This window comes from Eulemur rufifrons, chromosome 9 (genome assembly GCF_041146395.1).
Source record: "Eulemur rufifrons isolate Redbay chromosome 9, OSU_ERuf_1, whole genome shotgun sequence".
Classification (NCBI taxonomy): Eukaryota; Metazoa; Chordata; class Mammalia; order Primates; family Lemuridae; genus Eulemur; species Eulemur rufifrons.
Genome location: NC_090991.1, coordinates 35902537 through 35923828, shown reverse-complemented (window position 1 = coordinate 35923828; position 21292 = coordinate 35902537). Strand labels below are relative to the sequence as shown.

At 57.5% G+C, this 21292-nt stretch overlaps 1 protein-coding gene across 1 annotated transcript; it reads right to left on the bottom strand.

The window, feature by feature from the left end:
* Positions 1-810: 810 nt before the first annotated feature.
* On the bottom strand, positions 811-20935 carry MLLT6 (MLLT6, PHD finger containing). Its single transcript, XM_069482430.1, has 20 exons — positions 20607-20935; positions 19319-19398; positions 18818-18872; positions 18512-18621; positions 17441-17544; positions 17127-17220; positions 14815-14979; positions 14065-14163; positions 11365-11581; positions 10141-10755; positions 9489-9670; positions 9152-9260; positions 7993-8059; positions 7690-7835; positions 7014-7211; positions 6845-6933; positions 5374-5723; positions 4879-4969; positions 3384-3740; positions 811-2846 (listed from the first exon to the last, which is right to left on the bottom strand). The coding sequence occupies exons 1-20, from the start codon at positions 20713-20715 to the stop codon at positions 2805-2807; spliced, it is 3279 nt and encodes a 1092-aa protein (XP_069338531.1). The 5' UTR covers positions 20716-20935; the 3' UTR covers positions 811-2804.
* Between the last annotated feature and the right edge of the window lie 357 nt (positions 20936-21292).

The following is a 21292-nucleotide window of genomic DNA, read 5'->3' as shown; positions in this document are numbered from 1 at the left end:
TCCCGCCTTAGGCACAGCCCTGCACTCATACCATGTGTCACACACACAGGAACACACAGCCATGTGGAGCCCACACAGTGGGGCAGGGGAGCCAAGGACCAGGATGCCATGGTCCTGAGGGCTGGTCCTGGCTCTGCCACTGAGCCTTTGCCCCAACCCCTGCTAGGACTGGAGCAAATGACCCTTCAAGACGGGTCCCTTCCAGCTCTGCCACTGCACCAGTTGTGACCCCACAGCAGACAGCGGCTCTGCATGCACACCCACTCACCCTCCTCGCTGTGACACATAGAGCTCCACTCTCATGCATCTTCCAACCCTGCTTCCGCTCTGCAGACCACATCCTTCCCCTCCCCCAGACAGAGATCTAAAAATCTGAGTCCCTTCCCACCCCCCCAATTTAAGTTCACTGTCAAAGAAGGGACTGAGGCTGGGAGAGGCTGAGGTCATTACAGCCATCCTTGGCATTGGCATCCTGCTCCTCCCAAAGAGCTCCCAGACCTTTCCTTCTGCTCACTCAGAAGGAAATGCCACTACTCCTAAGGGCTGTGGGCAGGGGTGGGAGGCGGTGCACAGCACCAATCCACACCCAGTCTGGGTCCCTTCTTCAAATCTAACCTGACAATCTGCCTCAGCATTGAATGCAAAGGGCTTGGGAAAGTTGGAGAACCTCAGACTTTGGGCTGGGGGAGGGCAGAGTGTGCTGGGGCTCTTGGTTCCAGTGCGCTAAATCATTGGGACCTCTCTTCAACGCAGCAGCCTTGGGGTGGATCTACTTCCCTTACCTTCCAACAGAAGTTAACCTCAGCTCTAAGTGGGCCAGCTAGGGCAAGGGTGGGGTGTGAATGAGCAACTCTTCTAAGAATCTCTGAAGGTTATTTTCTTCTTTTCAGTGGTTTGGAGGCAGGGAGTTACAGACCTTACTAGATTAAGATAAATAAAATGCTGAATTCTATCATTTCTTTCTAACTGGTATTTAGCATTAATAAAAAGTATTTCTGAGGTCATCACAACTGTGTCCCCCCTTCCCCAAGCCCTTGCAAGTGCCTAAGAAATTGCCTCTGAAGGATCCCCACCCGCCCCTCCATTGTCAGCTCCCTAACATCTTACAAAGTCTTATCAACAGGAATATTAATATTATTTTCAGTATCAGAAAAAAAACAGTTGAGCAGCACAGGCAAAAATATATCTGCACTACGTTTCTGTTGTTGCCAAAAATATACACTTCTTTCTTTATTTAAAAACAAAACAAAAACAAAAACAAAACAAAACAAAAAAACCCCCAACAACAAAAACCCAAACAGAAACACACACAAATAAATCCACACATGCAAAGAGACCGACTGACAAGACACGAGCATCAGGGAGAGCTGGAAACGCCTCCCCTCGGCTCCAACCCAGTGCAACTGCGACAGGAACGCAGGCCTCGCTCGCCTCTCTCCTGACGGCCCCCCTGGCCTCTGCCACGAAGGCCCTGGGCAAGTGGGGGCTCTTTTAAGATGAGAATTGCCCACTACACCCCGGGGGGAATAGCTGGTGGGTGAGGGGAAGGTGGTTAGGTCAGCTTAAGCGGCTCCCCTGGTTGGTGGGGTGGGTGGGATGCTGGACGCAGGTTGGCTAATTCTGGGAGAGGCTTTTGCTAAAAGAAGTGGCACTTTACGCCCTCTTGCCCTCTCCCCCAGCCCTGGGGGCTCCCCTTGTGCCAGGGAAGAAGGACCAAGCTATCAATGGGAAAGGGGGCCCTAAGGGGGCCCTGAGACCATGTGGGGTCTGGGGGAGGGAAGGCAGGATATCACCCTGATTCAAAGCCCCCAGCCCCCAGTTACTCTCCAATATTGGAGTACTGTTCTGGTTTTTGTTAACCATTTATGCCCCAAAAAGGGACCAAAGTTGGTGAGGTGGGGAGGGTGCAAACAAGAGCTGGGAGCTCCCCCCTCTGGTGCCACATCATCTGACCATTGCTCCTGTCCCTGCCCGTGCTGCCCCAGGTCCAGGGGGAGAGAGACAGACAAACACACACTCACGCGCACGCACACACGCGCACACACATACACGCACGCACTCACTCACACTCTATGAGTCGGGCAGCTCCATCTCCCCACCCTCGGCACTCCTAAATCCAATAGTGCAAACACGGGGCGGGACACCAAGGAAGGCTGGGGCCTCCGCCACCCACCTTCCCCTCCCCATCACCGGGGCCCCACAAGGTGGGGGAGGCGTGGGCTGAGTATGATGCCAATCCGTCCCTTCCTCAGCCCCCTCCATCTGTGGGCTTTTACAAGCTCAGCTTGCGAACCTCAGTGGGGAAGGGATGGCGAGAAACATTCCAAGGGATCCCTTCTGCCATCTGCCCAAGTCGGGAAAGAACTGCAGGTAAAGTCGGGCCAGCCCTTCTTCCATAAAAGATTTCCACACAGGGACAGGCCCAGGGCCTGTCCCTCTACTTCTCCCCATTCAAGTGCTGATCCATTTTATATGACAGGTCCAACCAGCCCCCTACTTACGCTCTCTGGGGGACCCCAAAACATTTTCTGAGGGTGGGGACTTCTAGGTGGGCTTGGAGCCTGTCCTTCCTACGAGCCTCTCACACAGGGGAGGGTGCACAGAGCGCAGGGGCCCAGCTGGAAGGGGCTCCCCTCTCAGTCTCAGTCCTCAGCACCAGGAGCTCCCCACACTCCCTGGGCCTCCGCACAGGTTCTGGGCCGGGGATCTCCAGTGTCTGGGTGCAGGTGCCTGCTCCAGGCTAGAACCTCTCAGGCCAGGATCTGCCCCCTCCACTTGGGGGGTCAGAAGGGGTATGGGTAGGTTTAGCCTTTTTCCTGGTTGGCTGAGGCTCCTTTGTCAGCGGTCTGGAAAGAGAGGAAGGGAGGCTGGGGGTTTGGAGGTGTCTGGCCCTAATACCTGAGAACAGCTTCCCGGGCCAAGAAAGCTGCTGTAGGGTGCGAGGGACTGGCTGAGCCTCTGGCCTGGGCGCTGGCTTAGCGCTGCAGCCAGGGTCAATGTGTGGGGGTGGGGAAACTGCCTTGCACAAGGGCACCCAGCTGAGTGGCCCTGAGCCAGCCAAGGCCTTTCTCACACTGATCAGCCTAGAGGGTCATCTTTTCCTAATTGGTCTGCTCAGAAAGGAAATGGCCTTTTTTAATTGGTCTTCCCAGAAGGCTGTTTTCTAATTGGTCCTTTTCCTATTAGCCCATGCTCAGACTGGATCTATCTTAGCCCTGCAGGAGGGCACCCGTGTCCAAGCAGAGGCCCTGGGTGGGGTCTGGGGTCTGGGGTCTACGGCTTGCTTCCTTCCTTTGCTCATGCATCCTACGATATACTTTCTGACGGTCCATCTCTGCCCATCCCTCAGAAGGGAGACAAGAAGGCCCCGATCCCTTACTCACCCCTCCTTTGGGGCCACTGCCACTGCCGTCCGCCCCCGACAGGCTGAGGAAGGGGTTGGTCTGGGCAGTGAGGACTGGAGGTCCGCCTGCTGCTGCTACTGCTGCAGCCGCAGCTGCTGCGGCCATGAGACTTGTGTTGTTGCCAAGCGAGGGAGCCACTAGGGCTCCGGCAGGCAGCAGGGGTGGGGCAGATGCTGTGGGCAGCAGGCCAGGGGTGCCCGCGGACAGCAGCGGGGTGGAGCTTCCTGCCAGCAGGCTGGCCATGGGCAGCTGGGAGCCCCCGGCCATCTGCAGCCGCTGCAGCTCCCGCTTCTGCTGGATCTGCTGGATCATCTGGTAGACAACAGTCTGGTGTTCCTGCAAGGGGACCAGACTGCTCATTGGCTAATGATCCCTGGGGTCTCTTCCCTGCTGCCTGCCTGCCCTGTTTGGCCTGGGCCCCGTGCCATCACGTGGAACCACGAGGCAGGAGACCTGTGAGACAGTCAAGGTTCTGTCTCCAACCTCCTACTCTGAGCCTCAGTTTGCCCTTCTAGACAAGAAAACAGCCACACACCATCAGTGTTTGTCAACCAGCGCAATACCACCGGCTAGGTGTGGGATATTGAACACCCCCGCTCCGCCCACTGAATCAGTTTCTCAGTTGCTAAGACAACCACAAATGCCCCGAGAGTGGTTTCACCCCTAGCTGAAAAACACTAAACTAGGTCCATAGTTTTCAACTCCCTCTCTTTTTTTTTGTTTTAACATTTAACATTCGTTTATTTTTGCTTTGAATAGGCAAAGCATTCTCAGTGTCCCCAAAACCAAACCAAAACAATATATCAAACTTTACACCTTAAGAAATCTTGCTTCTATTCTTGTTCCCATCTGGCCCCAATAGGTAACCGGTTGAATTGGTTTCCTGTCTTTCTAATGTTTCTTTATATGAAAATGTTTATTTTTCCTATTTTTTTATTCCCTCATTTTTCTTTTTTTTTTTTTTGTGAATTGAGTAGCCCCCCCAAACTAGAATAGCTTCAGAGAGACACCCCCTCAATTTTAAAAGGCAAAACTCCTTTCCATCCAAGGCAACCTCAGCAGAACCCACCGTACAAGACAAACTCAAAAGAAGCTGCTCTAGTTGAGGGGGTGCCACCTGCTTAACCACCTAACCTCCACACAGGAGTTTCCCTAGAAGATCCTTAGGGATTGAAACGCTCAGTGACAGAGGACTTGCCACCCTCCAGGTCCTCTCACCAGGATGTAATCTGGGGCCACTACAGCAGCTCTTTCCTGAGGACAGTCCTTGTGCCCCTGGCCTGCACGATGCTCCACAGGGCCCCAGCCCCAGTCCCACAGGCTCGATCTCAACCCAGCCTGGAGCTTCCCTCCCTCCCTTCTGCTTCTGCCCTCGCTGGGCCAGCCCAGGCCCTCTGAGACGGGCCTTTCCAGACAGAGCTTGGGGACCAGGGTGCAAGGGACGCCTGAGGCAGCCAGGGAAGCGGAGCATTACCGGGGTCAGCTGCGGGGAGGCGAGGAGCTGCTGCAGTTGCTGGAGCTGCTGCTCTTGCTGCTGAAGGAGGTGTCTCTGCTGCTCCGTTAGGCTAATGCAGGGGGACAACACACAGACCTTGGGGAATGGACAGGGAAACACTCTTGCTCCCACCCCCACAAGCCCCCAGACTCCCTGAGCCCAGGAGAGGAGAGGAGGGATGTGCAATCTCAGAGCACTGAGCTCAGAGGGTGCAGTGGGAGGGATACGAGTGAGATGGAAGGACTGTCCCAGAGGGAAAATCTAGAGTGGGGGACAGGAAATAGACTCTCTTGTCTCTGGAGAGCTACCATCCAGCCATTCACATCTAACAGTCAGTCAACAGATGACTAGGATTGTATATCCTGCAAGACCAGAGGACATTTTTCCTTTTGCGGGGAGTATGGGTGTTTTGGGGGGAATCCCTCCCGGAGCCAGCCTCCCCATTCCCTTCCCCAGGGCTGAGCTCTCCCTCACCTGTTGAGACAACCTGGCAGCTGCAGCGTGGGGGCCCCGCCAGCCTGGCTCAAGCCCGCAGGGTTGGAGGCAGCGGCCCCATTCAACCCCCCCAGGAGCCCATTGAGGGGCAGGCCCCCGCTGCCTGCCAGTCCCCCCAACAGCCCCTCAGCCATGGGCATGGCCCCCAGCCCTGCTGCCCCCGGTGCCCGGCCCAACCCGTTCTGCGGCTGGGGCGGGAGTGGGGCAGGGGCCCCAGGCAGGGCCAGGGGCAGGGTGGCAGGGCTCTGCTGGAGCAGGGGCAGCGGTGGGGGCGTGCTGTGGAAGGACAGCGACGAGCTGCTGCGGCTCGGGCAGCCTGAGTGTGGGTCCTGGGGAGGGAGGGGGAAGGGAGGGGTCAGAGGGCCAGCACGACCTTCTTGGCCCCTGGCCCAGCACCCACCGGCATTCTCACAGAACACAGCCACCCCCACCTCATTCCCAGGCACCCTGGAGGAAGAAGCAAGGCCCGGGGATGAAGGCCAAGAATCCAAATGGGCTTCACAGATAATGTTTCCTGACCCCTTCCTCCAGGCCCAGCATCCCTCATCGTCCTCATTTACTAATGGACAATGATGATGGCAGTGACCATCTGGCCAGCAGGTACGGGGTTTAGTACTCGACCTGTGCTATCCCATTATTCCCATTTTATGGGTGAAGCCACCGATTCCCAGACAGGTTAAGTAACTGCAAGAAAGAGCACTGCAGCTGGAGTGAAAGACTCAGGTTCAAATTCAGCCTCCACAATCCAGTGGCTTGGGTGGACTCGGTGGGGTCATCTTAGTCCCTCCACTCCTAATCTGGGGTAACCACAGTACCCGTTCTATGGGTTATTGGGAAAACTAAATCAATGCTTTAAAAATCTTAGCACAGGGCACGGCAATGGACAAGTGTGCAATTAATGCTGGTTATTATTATGACTATTACTGCCCAAGTCACAGTTACTAAATGGCAGGAAGAAAACAAAAACCCAGTTTGTTAGATTCCCAAAATAACCACAACACAACAATAGCAACTGCTATTCCAACCACCACCAGTCGCACATGGATTATTTTGTGTGAGGCACTATAATAAACCCTTCACAAATACGTCTCAAGACTTTCCCAAACCACTTTCTATCCACAGAACCACCCCTCCCTCCATTCTCTCACAGCCCTCAACTTATTTCCATTTTAGCCCTTCTCCCGGTTTGCAATTCTTCATTGTTTTTGTGGGGTTAGCATATTTTCGGGAGCAGGATTATGTCAGTTTTGCTCATTGATTGCTTAGCCCGTGCCTGGCACGAAGTAGGCACCTCATAAACATTACTTGATCGAGGGATGAACGAATGACTCAATCAATCGCTCAGTCAATCCCTTCACTGCCCAGCTTTCAACAGCTGCAGGGTAAAGATGGGTCCTGGAAGATGAGTCTCTCCTCCCTCCTCCCTGCCCCGACTCCTCGCAGCACCCACCTCGGAAGACGTGGATAGCGAGTTGTCCAGGCCCAGACTACTCTTCCCCGGAGGGCTCTTGCTGGTGCTCAAGGAGTCGCTGCTGCCAGCTGAGGGAGGGAGGGAGGTCAGGGCCAGTTCGAAATGCCAGCATGGGCCCCCACCCCCGGGCTGGGCGGGACCCCCTCACCTTGGGGAGGCAGGCCATAGGGCCCAGAGACAGGGCCATTGGCAGCAGGCAGCGCGGCAGGCAGGGCGGGGAAGGGCACAGAGAGCTGCACGTTGAGAATTTGCAGCCGCTCCTTCTTGGCCGTCAGGCTCAGGATCTGCTCCTGCAGCCGCTGGTTTTCCTTCTGCAGCGCGTGCAGCGCCTTCAGCATCTCCACGACTGCAAGAGAGCGCGAAGGTGCCTGAGGCCCGAGACTACGGGAGATGGGCGGGGCCAGAGGAGCGGGGGCGGGGCCTGGGGAAAGAAGACTCAGACCTCGAAAAGAAGGCGCCAGCCTAAAGAGGGACACAGGTGAGCTCCAAGGGGTGACGTGGGACCTCGAGAGCCAGGTCCGAGGACCAGGCTGAGGGGACTGAGGCGCGGGGGTCCAGGCCACAAGATCAGGAAAGAAGAGGTGGCAAGTTAGGGTTTGGTAACGTCTGCGCCAGGAGGCCATGAGGAACAAAGGCAGGACGCAGGGGGTGGGGCGGTAGCAAGGCCTAGCAAGGGTTAAAGGGGAGGCCCCGGGTTGCCTGGAGTCAAAGCTGGAGCCGTGCCTAGAGGCGGAACCTTAAAAGGGTGTGGGGACCTCGGGAGAAAGGTGACAAGAGTTGGGGCCCTGGGGCAGGTCTCCCTGCCCGGTGCCACCCCGCCTCACTGTTGACACCGGCCTCCCCGTCGCCCTGCTTCTCCAGCAGCTGCTCCATGTTAGTAGTCCCTGGGGCCGCAGGGTCTAACTGGACGCCCCCGCAGGGTGCAGAGGCTGTCTGGTCAAAGAGTGCAGGGAGGCTGCTGATGGGGGACCTGCAATCAGAGGGAAAACGGGACTCAGGCTGACTGACCAGTCCAGGATCCCCCCTCCTTCCCCCTCAGGAGTTCCAGTCTCTCCCCACCTCCTCCCCTTGAGTGTCCCTCCCGCCCCGCTCCCAGCCCTTCCCCAAGCCACCGCCCCCTCCCTCACATGGAAGACAGACTCTCCTGGGGGGAGGTCCCCCGACACCGGAAGCTGCAGTCCTCCAGGTCTGGCTCTTGGAAGGAGAAGGGAAGGCAGGGATCAGTAGATCAGTGGGAAAAGGCTCCTTCCGACTCAGGGTCCCACTGGGAGGGGCGGGGGTGGTAGGGGATCTGGGACCTCACTGCAGACCCCCTTCCCCAGGACCCGGCTACCCCAGAATGGCAGTTTAAGATGGTAAGGCGCCAAGGGCGCTGGCTTGGAAACTGCCCCATGAGAAGCAAAGCCTTGGCATCTGCTCCCTTCTTTCGCCAGGCAGAAAGGCTCTGGCTGCCTGGCTACCTTCAATCCACCTCCCAATTTCTTTCCTGGGAGCTTGAGTTATAAACATTTGAGGCCAAAACAGATCTGGATTGAACCTGAACCTGACACTAACTTGCTGTGTGACCATGGGCTTGTAACTAGCTTCTCTGAGATGACTATTATTAGGATTAAAAGAAGATAATAAATGTGTTTAGCTAAAGGGTTTAGCTGGTATGCAGCAAGCCCTTAATAATTGTAGCTATTATGATAATTAGCTTTGTATGACTTTTTATATTCATAAACGCCTAATTCAGAAGACAAAACTCTTCATTGGGCTACGCAATCCCGCTCTGAGTTGAGAAAAATATAGTCACCCTACTCTGTGGGGTCTTAAACCTAGAATCATACTTTGGTCCCTTTAAGAAGACTTACTGGAACTGGCAGACTAGCAGCAAGCCCCGCCCCCTAGGCTGACTGGTGGTGTCTTTGCGCCAATTAGCTCCCTAGGGCTGGGTTGAGTCTCCAGGGAGAGGGCGGGGAGCTTGTGGCCCGCCCCCTTAACTCCTAAATACCCGGACAGCAGGTTGCCCAACCGGTGGGTCCTCCGTAACCGCTGATCCCAAGGACACGCTAAGAGGCCAGCGGGGAGCTAGGCTGCAGCAGTAAAAGCACCGGGCCTGGAGTCAGGAGACCAGAATTTGAGCTCTGGCTCTGCCATTCCCTACCTCAACTGCCTGGAACAAGACATTTGTCTATCCCTCTGCCTTTTTCTTCTGTAAAATACAGGAGTAATTCTGCCCTGCCCTGCCTGACTGCTTGGTTGTGTGTAAATTCCCCCCGGGAACAGGGTCAGAAACTCACATACCTGTGTGGCTGCTCTCGGCTTGGGTGAGGAGGGGGTTAACGGCACCCATGGGGGTTCCAAAGATGTGGGTAGAAGGGAGGCTAAAGGTAGAGCCAGCCAGAGAAAACACCTGAGGGAAGGGAGGTAGAATCCGGCCTGGTGGTTATTCTTGGATCTAGGGCACAACTGTGTGATGAGGGTGTGGGGGACCAGGCATGCTGGGGAGGAGAGAGGACCGCGTGGGGGAGTTATGGTGGCAATCAAGTCCAATCTCTCAAATTCCCAGGGAGGGCTGGGGTCCTCTGCAGTCTGTCCCCAACCTGCCCAGGGGAGGAGGAGCCCAGAAGCAAGGTCTCACCTGAGTGGTGGAGATAGAAGCAGAGGAGGAGGGGAGGGTGCTGGTGAATGGGGAGCGGCTGAGGCGGGGTAGGGCCGAGGTCCCTGGGGGCCCCAGCAGGCTGGAGGAGAGGGGGGTGCTGCAGACAGCCCGCAGCATCCCACCACCGTGGGAGATGGGGTCCTTATTACTGGTGTAGATGCCTATAGGCACAAGGACACAAACAGAAGCACACAGTCACCTTCCACCCCACACTCCTCCTCAGTCAGGCGCTGGAACAGCCCCTCCCAGGGAGTATACACCCTGAGACCTGACTAAACACACTAGTCTAACCCTCTTGCTGCAAAGATGTCACTTCTTGCCTGGGTGACATCTGCCTGATGTGCCTGCTTATTTAACTGTCCTGCCCAGGGCTGGAGAATTCCTAGCTTTTCTAATCCCCCTCCCACAACTTGGTAAGTCCTGCTGCCAATCTACTCCAGTCTTTCCCACTACAACCATGCAGAAGGCTGGTATAGGGGTGTGTCTTAGAGGTGACTGTCACCTCCATCCTTTACCTCTGTCCCTCGGAGGAGTTTCCATCACATTTCCTTCTAACTGCATGTATGTACCTCTGTCCCCTCACTAGACTGGCTGGGCCCTCAAATGCCCTCTGACCCCAGGGGTCACTAACCTGCCCCCAGCAGAGGTGACTCCAGGCTCAGGCTGGGCAAGCTCCCAGAAGGCCCAAAGGTGCGGGAGGCCAGACCACCCAGGCCAGAGCTGACCAGGGAACCACCAGAGAAGGGTGAGGCAGCAGTGGCGGTAAAGCCAGCCAGTTGGGCTCCAGGCAGGGAGGGGGCAGCCAGGCCCCCAGTGCCCTCCTTGTTCCGGCTGCCCTTGGGTCGGCCTGGCCCGTGTCGGCTCCTCTTGCTGGCTTTGTGCTTCTTCTCCTTCAGGCCTGTCTCAGGGGTCTCCTCGGCAGGTGCAGGGGTGGCACTCAGTGTGGGCATCCGCTTGTGGGTGCCTGCTGAGGCCCCAGATCCCGTGACGTGGGGAGACTTATAGTCCCCAGGGGAGGGGGCCCGGGCCCGGCCCGAGCTGGAGGTGGTGGTGGAGAAGCGCATGATGGGCCCAAAGCCAGGGAAGACCACCTTCTGCTCAAAGAGGTCAGCCTTGGGGGGCTCAGGGGCTGAGGGAGAGGGAGGGGCTGAAGGGGCGGGGGCTGTGGGCTTGGAGTACTTGTCCTCCTCTGGCTGCTCCAGCTTGGGGAATGCAGAGAAGTCAGGGGAGTTCTGCAGGGACGAGACTGTACAGAGGGAGAACGGAATTACAGCTGGACCCCAGATCTCCTCATTCCCTGCCACTCCCGCATGCACTGCGGGGAGAGTGCTCTGGTTTCCCATCCCAGCTCTGCCACTGTCTGTGTCCTGGGATGAGTGTTCCTCACCCCTCCAGCTTTCCCACTTGCCATAAAATGGGAAGAGGGTGACTCCCACCCTACTGACCTCACTGCAGGACTGCAAAGCTTATAGGAAACAACAGTAATGTGGGTGCTTTAAAAATGGCAACTTGGGGGCGATGGGGGGGCATGGGCAATATATATAACCTGAACTTTTGTACCCCCATAATAACCTGAAAAAAAAAAAGGCAACTTGCAGCACAAGCATAAGGGACAATAAGTATTGTTATGGGATTGGTTGGTCCCTGAGAGGGAGGGGAGGAGAGTTCCTGCTCAAGAAGTGAAGGATGGAGGGGAGGGTTTGGAGAGGAGTCACTTGGTGGGGAATCCCGTCTGTATCCTGAACTCACTTAAAAGCAAATGAGATGCAAGCCAACAAGCAAAGGCCCTTGCCAGAAAAGCTCAGGACAAAAGGCTGTCCCTGCTCCCAGCCTCCTCCGGGATGCCCACACTCACCTGTAGGCTGGAAGGGCCCCCCAGAGGAGGAGGAAGAGGAGGAAGAGGAGGAAGAGGCGGAGGTAAAACTGCTCACACCTTTCCCACTGCTCAGTTTCCTCCCCTTATGACTCAGGCTATGGCTGGAAGACTTTTTCCCCTTTGAGTCCCTGCTGCTCTCCGAGGTCTCCTGCGTGCCGGCCTCGTGGTGGGAGGAAGAGGAAGCCGAGGAGGAGACCTGAGGGAAGAGAGGAGAGAGGAAGGCTCAGTGCCAGCCGCCTGGGCGTGGGCTCACCCTGACTTGGGAGTGGAGCAGGAGGGCACAGGCCCTGGGTGAGCTGGGAGAGCCTAGAGCTGGCTTCACGAAGGACTTCCAGGGAGGGAGACAGTGGGGACTCCTAGACTGGGAGATGGGGAGGCAGCTGTGAGGCTTGTGGGTGTCAGGCAGAGGGGCACACTCAGCCCAAGAAGGTGTCTGTCCTTTGCCTCAGGCAGGGGAGATGGAGGGTGAGGGGGAGATGGAAACTGTCCCAGAATTTGTATGACCTACTCATCCGGCCATTCATTCATCCACACAAACACTCAAGGGGCCTCAGAGGGCTGGACCCGTGCTGGGAAGGGGTGTGGGCAGCGGAGGGCAGCCACAGGGGAATGGGCTGCTCCGTCCCAGCCTTGGTACTCCGGTTGCCCGCACACCCTCCCCATGCACCCAAGCTGCAGCCACCTGGCTCTCGCCCCATCCTCTGACCCCTGTGCTCTTCCTAGACCACCTGAGCACCCACTCACTGAGCCTCTGCCAGAAGAGCCCATCCTTACTCTTCCTGGGAAACTTCTCGTCCTTTAAAATCCAGCTGGGAAGTCCCTCTTCCACAAAGCCTCCCTAGATACATGGGGTGGAACAAGCCACTCTGTCCTCTTATTTCCAGGACACTGCATTGACACATCCGCCCGTCAACAGTTGCCACTCTGCACTGGAATGTACTGTCCTATGTCTGAGGCCTCAGTAACCTTTGAGGGTGGCAGGGTGGTGGTCAAAGGAGCATGGGCCTCCGGGCTCTGCCCTTTACAGTGTATCATGTCGTGTAGTGTAGCTCTCGACCTCAGAGTTCCACTGTCCTTACGGGGCGAATTACGCCTAACTGGAGAGTTATAAGGAGCAGGACGCCAGATACGTGGTATGCGGTCAGTAATAACAATAAGTCTGAGGGCAGCAGCTGCTATTAACGTTCCGCAGAGCCACCGTGTGGCGGTGAGCACAGGCCTTCAAGCCAGACTCCCTGTGTTCATATCTCCACTCTACCGCTTACTGGCTGTGTGCTTTCAGGCAAATTACTTAACCTGTCTGTGCCTCGGCTTCTTCATTTACTAAATGGGTTAACCAAATACCCACTTCACTGGATTATTTAGGGCACTAAATGATCTAATCCCCACATACCCCTTCCACCCCCCAGTTCTAGAAGAGAGCCTGGCACGTGGTGAGTGAGTTCGTGCTTCAGGTTACTGCCAGGGACAGCACTTTTCCTCCTGGTCGAGACCAGGTATTCAGTAAATTGTGCTGAGCTGAAGGAACAAACGCCGGAGGGAGGATGGATGGGGGAAATGAGAGCCACCCTTGCACTGCCCTCCCGGGCGGAGCCCTGGTCTCTGTCTTCCTCTTTGTTCTTTTCAACAGCTGGAGTTCTGAAGGGAGCCAGATGTGGTTCTGAGAGCAGGGGAAGAGAGGGGCTGGGGGGAAGGGTAGCTGAAATGCTGGGGCAGGGAGGGGGATGGGCAGAGTTCTCTGCCATGTGCAAGGGACACCCAGTTACTAGGGGACCTCTAAGATCTCTGGCCCTTTCTTGCCATCTGCCTGCAGGCCCCAGGTAGGTCCCAGAGCATGAATGACAAGCTTTCCAGGTGAACCCTGGGAAGCAGGGCAGGGAGAGGGTTACTGGGGCAGTTGCCACAGTAACATCGCCCTGGAAACCCGATACCTGAGCCTCCCTGCTGAGATGCCCAGAGCTCTGCCAACCATCTGAGGCAGGGTGGAGGTGAAGGGGCAAGAATGGTGACAGGAGGAAGCAGTTTCTTCAGGCCCCCTGGGATTCTCCTTCCACAGGGAGGGGCAGGGAGGGGCAAGGAGGGCTGCTCTGGCTTGGATTAGAGACTCCCTGGCCTAGGGCAGGGCCCGCCCATGGCTAATCCAGATGCTGCCCCTTTCAAGAGACAGACCTGATGTACCTTGCCCTTGCTAGGAAGGGTGGGGTGAGTAGGGCTTTTGGGGTGTTATCCAGGGGCCTGCCCTCCATGCCCCCTTGGTTAACACTTTAGCCTCTCCAACCTGCATGGAGTGGGATTTTGGTTAAGTGACAGGCTTTGAGGTGGGGGTGGGGGTGGGGGTGTTCCTCAGCCCCAGGAGCTTAGAGAAGAGGCCTGAGCGCTGTACCCCCACTCTCTGCAGACAAGAGCCCAGTGCTGAGGCCCTCTGTCTGGACAGAGGCGGATGTGAACATTGGGCCACCAGTATCCCCACCCCACTCCCACCCTCACGGTGGGTCAGTGAGCGGTGGAGCTAAGGAGCGAGGGTCCTCTCCAGGCTGAAGAGGGCGTGCCACTAGCCTGGAGCTTTGGGGAGGGCACCCAGGTCCCTGGCACCCCTGACCCCTCGTACCTCTCCTCCTCCCACTGCCATCCCCAGGCCAGCAGACCAGCACACAGCCCTCCTGAATGTGGCAGCAGTACCTTGTCAGCAGCGGGGACCACAGGTGGGGTGAGGATGCTGGGGGGTGACTCAGGCCGCTTCTTGTGCTTCTGTTTAAGGCGTTCTTTGTCCTTTCGACTCTAGGGAGGGAGAGGTGACCAGATATTGTACTGGGAGGACAAACATGAAGTGTGGATGTGGGGCCCCCTTTCAGAGACAGGGCTCTGTGGGTGTCACGTCCCCTGGGCAGGGACAGGGGACTAGCTGGAAGGAGTGGCTCCAGCAAGTTCCTTGGAGAGCCAACAGCCCCTCCTCCACCCTCACTGCCTGCTAAAAATAGCCTGTCCCATTATCACGCCAGTGAAACTGAGCACCACACACGTGAGCACACACCTGTGAGGGTGTCCACCTGGGACACAGAGCTGAGCAGAGGGACAGGGGCAGGGCACATGTCAAGTGTGGCAGGAGGGTACACAGGCATGTGCATGTACACACTGGACTGTGGAGAGGTGTGTGCTGTGCAGGGCCGTATGTCTGGGGCTGTGGGGACACTGTCATGTCATGGGGAGAACTTGGAGGAACCACAGACACAGAGAGCCAAAGGGAAGCCAGGGCCCCAGCTCCCCTTCAGGACCCCCACTCTTCCACTTCCTCAGCCCCCTCCTGCCCTCAGTGGCCCCAGAGGAAGGAAGAGGGCAGGCACCAAGGCCTTGGGGGCACCTCGTGGTGGCTTCTCAGGAGACGTCTACGTGTGGGAGTGTGGGCAGGAGAGGTGGACGAAAGGGCTCTACCTTCTTCTGGCCCCTCTCGTGGTGGGTGGGGTGCTTCTCCTGCTGGGTGGATGGTGAGGCTGACCGGCTTCTCCTGCCAGAGATGAAGCCACTGCCACCTCCCCCTGTGCCGCTGCCACTGCTGCTGCCTCCTCCTCCTCCCCCACTGGTGTGCCGGGATGTCTTCTGGGGAAGAGAATTGAGAGGAGTTGCCAGACTCTCCTCTCATCAGCTTAGGGAAAGTTTCCTGAAGGTCAAATGATCCTGGGGGCCAGCCCCATCTGCCCTGTCTGTCACTCATGTCCTCCACGATGTTCTGCTCAGCAGAAGGACATTCTCTAGCCTGAAGATCCTAGAGCTTCCCCAGATGGCTTATCCAATGTACAGGTTCAACAACTGAGGCCCAGAAGGGGCAGGGGCATGTCTTGGCCCCCAGCAAGGCACGGGGCTCTTGCTCTTTCCACAGCGTGCTACGGCCACTCCCGCCTCTTTCCCTGGACCGGCGGATGAGCAGTGGACGCTGGTGGGGGGCCCGTGCTCCCCTGCATTCCACACCTCAGCACCCCCTCCACACACTTTGCTCCAGCCAAGACCCCCTTCTCCCTTGTTCCTGGCCTTTCCCCTCCACCCCACTGGCTGCTCCTGTCCCAAAGGATACGCTGCCCTTAACCTGAAGCAGTTACCTGAAGTGAACATGGACAAAAACAAAACCCAAACAACTCCCACACTGCCCCCTCCAATCCCTTCACGACTAACACACTCCCCATGCCCAGTCCGAGGCTTCACCCACCCCAGGCTTGCAGCTGCTCCCTCTAAGGTCACCAACTACCTTCCAACTGCCAAATCCAAGGGCTAATTTCAGGCCTTGTCTGGCTCCATGGCTCCCCAGCGCTGGGCACTGCTCCTGCCCTCCCGAGTGCTCTCTTTCCTGGCTCCCGTCCCACGGTGGCCCACCCTCTCCTCATGGACACCCGGGGCCCCCAGCGCCAGCCTTATAAGCATGGGGCTGCCACTACTGCCCTGCCTGGAAGCCTGACATCCACCAAATCTGAATGTCTCTACTTGGCACCTCCTGCAAACCAGACCACGCTCCCTATATTGTCCTAAGTTGTCATCAAACTTTAAAACCAAGGTGATAGTGTAATTTATGATCCAAACCAAGACACTTTTGCAAACGAAAGCGGGGAGCGATTAGTAATTATGCCAGGGCAACAGGCATAAACCAGGACATGCGTTCACCCCACAGAAGCCAGCTGCACCCTCCATTCATGGCACCCCTGGTGTTCAAGCTCCATCCACCCAGTGTGTAGAGCCTGGATCCTCTATGGTACCCTCAATTCCTGCTTCTCACCCCCACATTTAGGCAAGTCTACCTAGAAACAGTTCTAGCATCCAGCCTCATCCCTCCAACCCCCCTTCTCGCAGCTGTCTCCCGGCCGCCAGCCTCGGCCCTTCAATCCAGCTTCAGCGGCTGCCAGGGTAATCTTCCTAAAAAACAAATCTGATCATGTTACTCTCCTGCTTACAAGCCCTACGAGCCTGTGGCCTGGCGAGGGGAGGTCCAAGCCGCAGCCTACCTCTCCAGGACACTACGCAGTTTTGGAACACGCAAGTCTCTCCACGAACATAGCGAGTACCCATCCCAGCCTCTCCTTAGGCCCCTGAAGCCTGGGGCAGAAGCGAGCCCAGCTCATGCACTGCCTAAGCTTCCTCACCTCACCTCCTGCCTCTTCCTCACCAAACACCCTGTCCTCCTGCCGCACATGTGTGCCCTTTTCATCACGCCAGCCCCTCTGCCAGGGACTCCTTTCTCTCTGTTTGCTTGGCAGGCTCCTACGGAGCTTTCCAATCAGGCTACCTGTTCTGAATCCCACCCACCAGCTCTAAGTTACACAGCCTCAGTAAGTCTTCATTTGCTCATCTGTAAAATGGGGAAAATACAGTCTACCTAGTTTTTAGAGTTGGTAGGAGGATCACGCAAAATAGCACAAGTGAAGAACTGAGTACAGAGGCTGAGGCAGAGTAAATGTTGACTCCCACACAAATACTTGGCTTATTTCCACCCCTACTCAGCTTAATGCCGCCTCTTCCTTACAGCTTCCCAGATTCTGACAGGCAAGGCCTGAGCTCTGTCTTCTGGGATGGGCTGCTTAGTTCAGATCCTGTTCATACCCCGGAATTAATTTAGTCCCCATTGAATGGAGAGCTTCAAGGGCAGGGACTGGGTTCTTTCCCTCTCTGTCCTCCCAGCAGCAGGCACAGGCCTGGCCCAGAGCCCACGCCCTCCAAACCGTGACTGACCGGCCGCTCATGCACCGCCAGCCGGGACTCACCATCTTGCTGAAGTGGTACTTGCAGTAGCCGCAGTACTTGACGTTGTCCACCTCCAGCACCTCCTCCTCACACAGCAGGCCTGCCATTTGCGCACTAACCGGGAGAGGTCAGCCTGAGACGGCCATGGCCACAGACCAGACCGGCCACCTTCCTCCTACCCTCCGGGACCCCTGCTGAGGCAAAGCCAAGACCATCCAAGGGAAGCACTGCCCGCCAGCACCAAAGAGACAGTAGCTAGATGAGCCCACCTGGCACCCAGCCACGACAAACCTTGGGGGGGCAGAGGGCAAGGGGGCTGGGGCAGGGCTCTCACCAGGTGACATGGAAAGCCTGTCGACATCCATGGCGGTTACAGGTCATGCAGGCTCCCGAGGCCGCCTTGCTCTCCCGGCCCTGCTCCTCGCAGATGTAACATGTCTGCAGGACACAGTGCAATCGTCCCCTCCTCCAGGGAGCCCCTGTCCTTCTACCTAATGGATCCTTTGGCCTCCCCCTCAGCTCAATCCTCTCCCCACAATCCCACATAAATGCTTCCAACAGAACTTTCTGCAGTGAGGGAAAAGTTCTACAATCTGCACTAACACAGCAGTCACTAGTCATACGGGCTACGAGCACTTGAAATGTGGCTACCGTGACTGAGGAACTGGATTCCAGGCTGTATTTAATGTTAATGAATTTCCACAGCTGCGTATGGCCAGTGGCTACTATGTTAGACAGCACAGGCCTTGGATGGTGAGCTCTGCAAGGCCAGGGACTGCCTTTCTTGCTCACTGGGGAGCTTATTCCCACCTCTGGGTGTTTCCCACGCTTTCTTCTGGAACCCAGGCCCTCACCCTGCTCAAGGCTGGCACGTTTCCCTGCCCCAGGCCTCAGCTGAGCACTAGATCTAAAGTAAGCCCCCACCAGGTATTCTTTATTTCAGTGCCTTATGTTCTTCACAGCACTTATCACAAATTGCATTTAATTCATTTGCCTGTTTAATGATATTTGTAGTCTTCCCACAAGAATGTGAGTTCCACTGGGCAGGTAGCACATCTGTCTTGATCAAAATGGGACACTGTGTGCCTGTTACCTTGTACCAGGTCTGGCACATAGTAGGCACTCAATAAAATGTGTCCAGTGAATGGACAAGTGAATTACTTTGGAAGGTCTACCCTCTGGCAGCACAACTGCGAGAGACTATTCCACCTGAGCTCCAGAGCGTGAATGTGTGTCTGTCAATAGAAGGGTGGCTCAGTGAGTGGTAGGTACCTGCCCACCTCCTTAGTTCCCTGAAAGTATTGGTTGGACAGAATCAAATTACACTGGATGAAGAAAGTGCTAGAGGGACCCAAGGATGGTTGGCCAGGGAGGGGACTGGTAGGGGACGGCAGGGGCCGCTGACCTTGTTGAAGCGATCATGAGGCACGTACTGCAGCACGATGGGCTCCATGGTGAGCACGTTGGCAAACTGCACCTCGGGGATGTAGAGGGCACACACCACGTGGGCCCAGCCTGGGGCAGTGTGGGGCCGGCCTTAGCTGCGGATGGCAAGCCCGGAGACCCCACCCCTCACAACCCCATGCTGCGGACTGTCCCCTTCTCCACAGCCTTCCCATGTGATTCCAGAGCAGCTGGGGAAAGGAAACCCAGCCTCCACCTCCTCCCCAGTCCACTCCTGCCTTCCCAGACCCTGCTCGGGGGGCCTCACCTCCATTATCAGTCCTCTTCAATGCCCCGTCTTTGTGTGGGCACAGCTCACACCTCTGCCAACGCAAGGGGGCACAGGGGTTGGGGGATCTGTTGAGCTGGGCCCTCCCTGAACACATTAAAAGGGCCCCAGGATGAAATGCTAAGATCTAGGGCAAATGGGTGGGAGTACAGCAAAAACAGGATTGGCCAAGAGTTGGTAATTATTGAAGACGTGGATGGGGATGTGAGGTTCATTATATAGTATTCCTTCTACTTTCACACATGTTGGAAACTTTCCATAAGAAAAAGTTCAAACAAGTAAAAACCAAAGTCACTATGCCTGAGGTGGGGCAGAGTGAGGGAAGGGCTAAGGGAGAGAGGGGTTGGCAGTCGATGTGCAGAAAACAGGAAGTCCGTGTGACAAAGCTAAGTCCCACCCTAGCCTCAGCGTCCCCTAGCTCAACCAGGAGATGCTGGGGGCGGGGATGAGGGGAGCAGTGAGAGGCAGCCTCGAACTCACCACCCTGGCTGCTCGCTCCTGAGATTCACACTTCCGGCAGAACCAGGGTCCCGTTGGCACCTGAACGATGCCATAGCAAGCTGGGGTGGGGGAGGAGAGCCAGTGAGCAAAGCTGTCAGCCAGTGGCACTTTCCCAGAGTAACAGGGGAAGGGAGTGCCTCCAAAGGACCAGAGCCAGTTCCAGCAGGGGGGGCTGCTCCCCTGACTGGGGGGGTCACTCGCTAACTAGCAGGACTTCAGGAATGACCAACAGCACAACACCGGCCTTTAACCACACCACCCAGCACTACAAACAGGAGCGGGAAGTCCAAGTCCTTGACCTTAAACTTCTAGAAGATCCTCCCCCCACGCCCTTTCTGGACTTGTTTCCCAGCTCCTGCCTGGGACCAGCCCTCAACATCGGGAACAGAGAAAAACAGAGGGGACAACAGTCACGACACTCAAACACGTTTTGTTGTTATGGGGGGGGATTTCTTAAAGGGCCAGTAAGGGACAAGGCGGGGAAGTAGGGGGTCCAGGGACCTGTCTTCTGCCTCTATCACAGGTACAGGTCGCAAGTCAAGGCTGAGGGCAGGTGCAGTGCTAGTAACCAAGAGGAGAGTGGCGGGAAGATCCCACAGCCACGCATTAAGGGTTGTCCCAGGAAGGGGGGGGGGCCCAGCTGCCTGTGCCAGACAGGCGGGAGATGCCAGCCTGCGCCCTCGGCAAGATTCCTCAAGGAGTTAACTCCCGAACCATGTGCTGCTGGGGGAAACTCCAAACCTCCCTCTTCTCGATTCGGGCCCCCTGCACAACCTCTCTCCTATCCTCAGCTCTTCCCGGGAGGATTTTAGGAGTTCCTTCTCCCCTGGGACCCTTCTCCTCCCTTCCCAATTCCGCTCCTCCCAGTATCCGGAAGCGAGGGGGGGATGACCCCCCCTTGACCTCTTCCTCCGGGAGCTGGGACCAAAATAACCGGGCGGGAGGGGACACCTCGCAGGTAAACATTCCCCCAGCAGCCCCGACACCGGCGGTGTGGGGCGTGGGGAGTTCACTCATTGCTCCCTAGACTCTCCCCAAACTCCCTCAACTTGGGGTGGGGGGCGCAGGACTGGAACAATAGGCAAGAAAACAATGCCTGACCTGGTCCTCCAGGACCTGGCGGGGGGAACCCCCCACGCCTCCCTTCCCTTCAGGTGGGGTGGGGGAGGGGCGCTCGAGCCCCGGGAGGTCTCCGGAGGGCGCGGCCGGGGCGTCCCGCGCGCACCGCCCCCAGGGTCCCGCCGCCCCCCGCGGGCCACCCCCGTACCTTGGTGGACGGCCACGCTGCACGCGTGCCCATCGCAGTAGACCAGCGGGTTCTCGGCCCAGCCCCTCTCGTCCGAACATACGCAGCAGCCTCCTACCATCTCCTTCATACTCCCATGAGCTCCCTCCGGGGCTGGGGCTGGGGGCCGGCCGGCGGGGGTCGGGGGTCAGGGGGGAGGGAGGGAGCGGGGGGGCCGCGCGCCTCCTCGCCCCCTCCTCCTCTTCCTCCGCCGCCGCCGCTTCTTTTCTTTGCCTCCTCCTTCCTCCTCCTCCGCGTCCTCCTCCTCCTCCTCCTTGCTCGCTCTGTCTGGCCGCCCCCCCCGCCGTGCTCTCGCCCTCATGCCCCGGCGGGCCCCCCCCCCAACAATGAGACTCGCACGCCGGGCTCGCCCCCTCCGCGCCGCTCGCCTAGCTACTAGGGCCGCCCCGCCGCCGCGCAGCCCGGGCCCGGCGGGGGAGGCGCCGAGTCGCACATCGCGGGCGCCCGCCCGCCCCGCGCCGCCCCGCGCCGCCCGCTCACGCGCCGCCCCCTCGGCCCCCCTGCCCGGCCGCGGCAGCCATGGCCGCGCGCCTCCGCTCGCTCGCTCCCGGCCCGCCCGCCGCCCGCCGCCGGGTAAAGTCTTAGGTTCAGGGAACAAAGCCTGGCTTGGTAGGGAGCTTTTCGCTTGTTTGCTCCGTGCTCCTTTT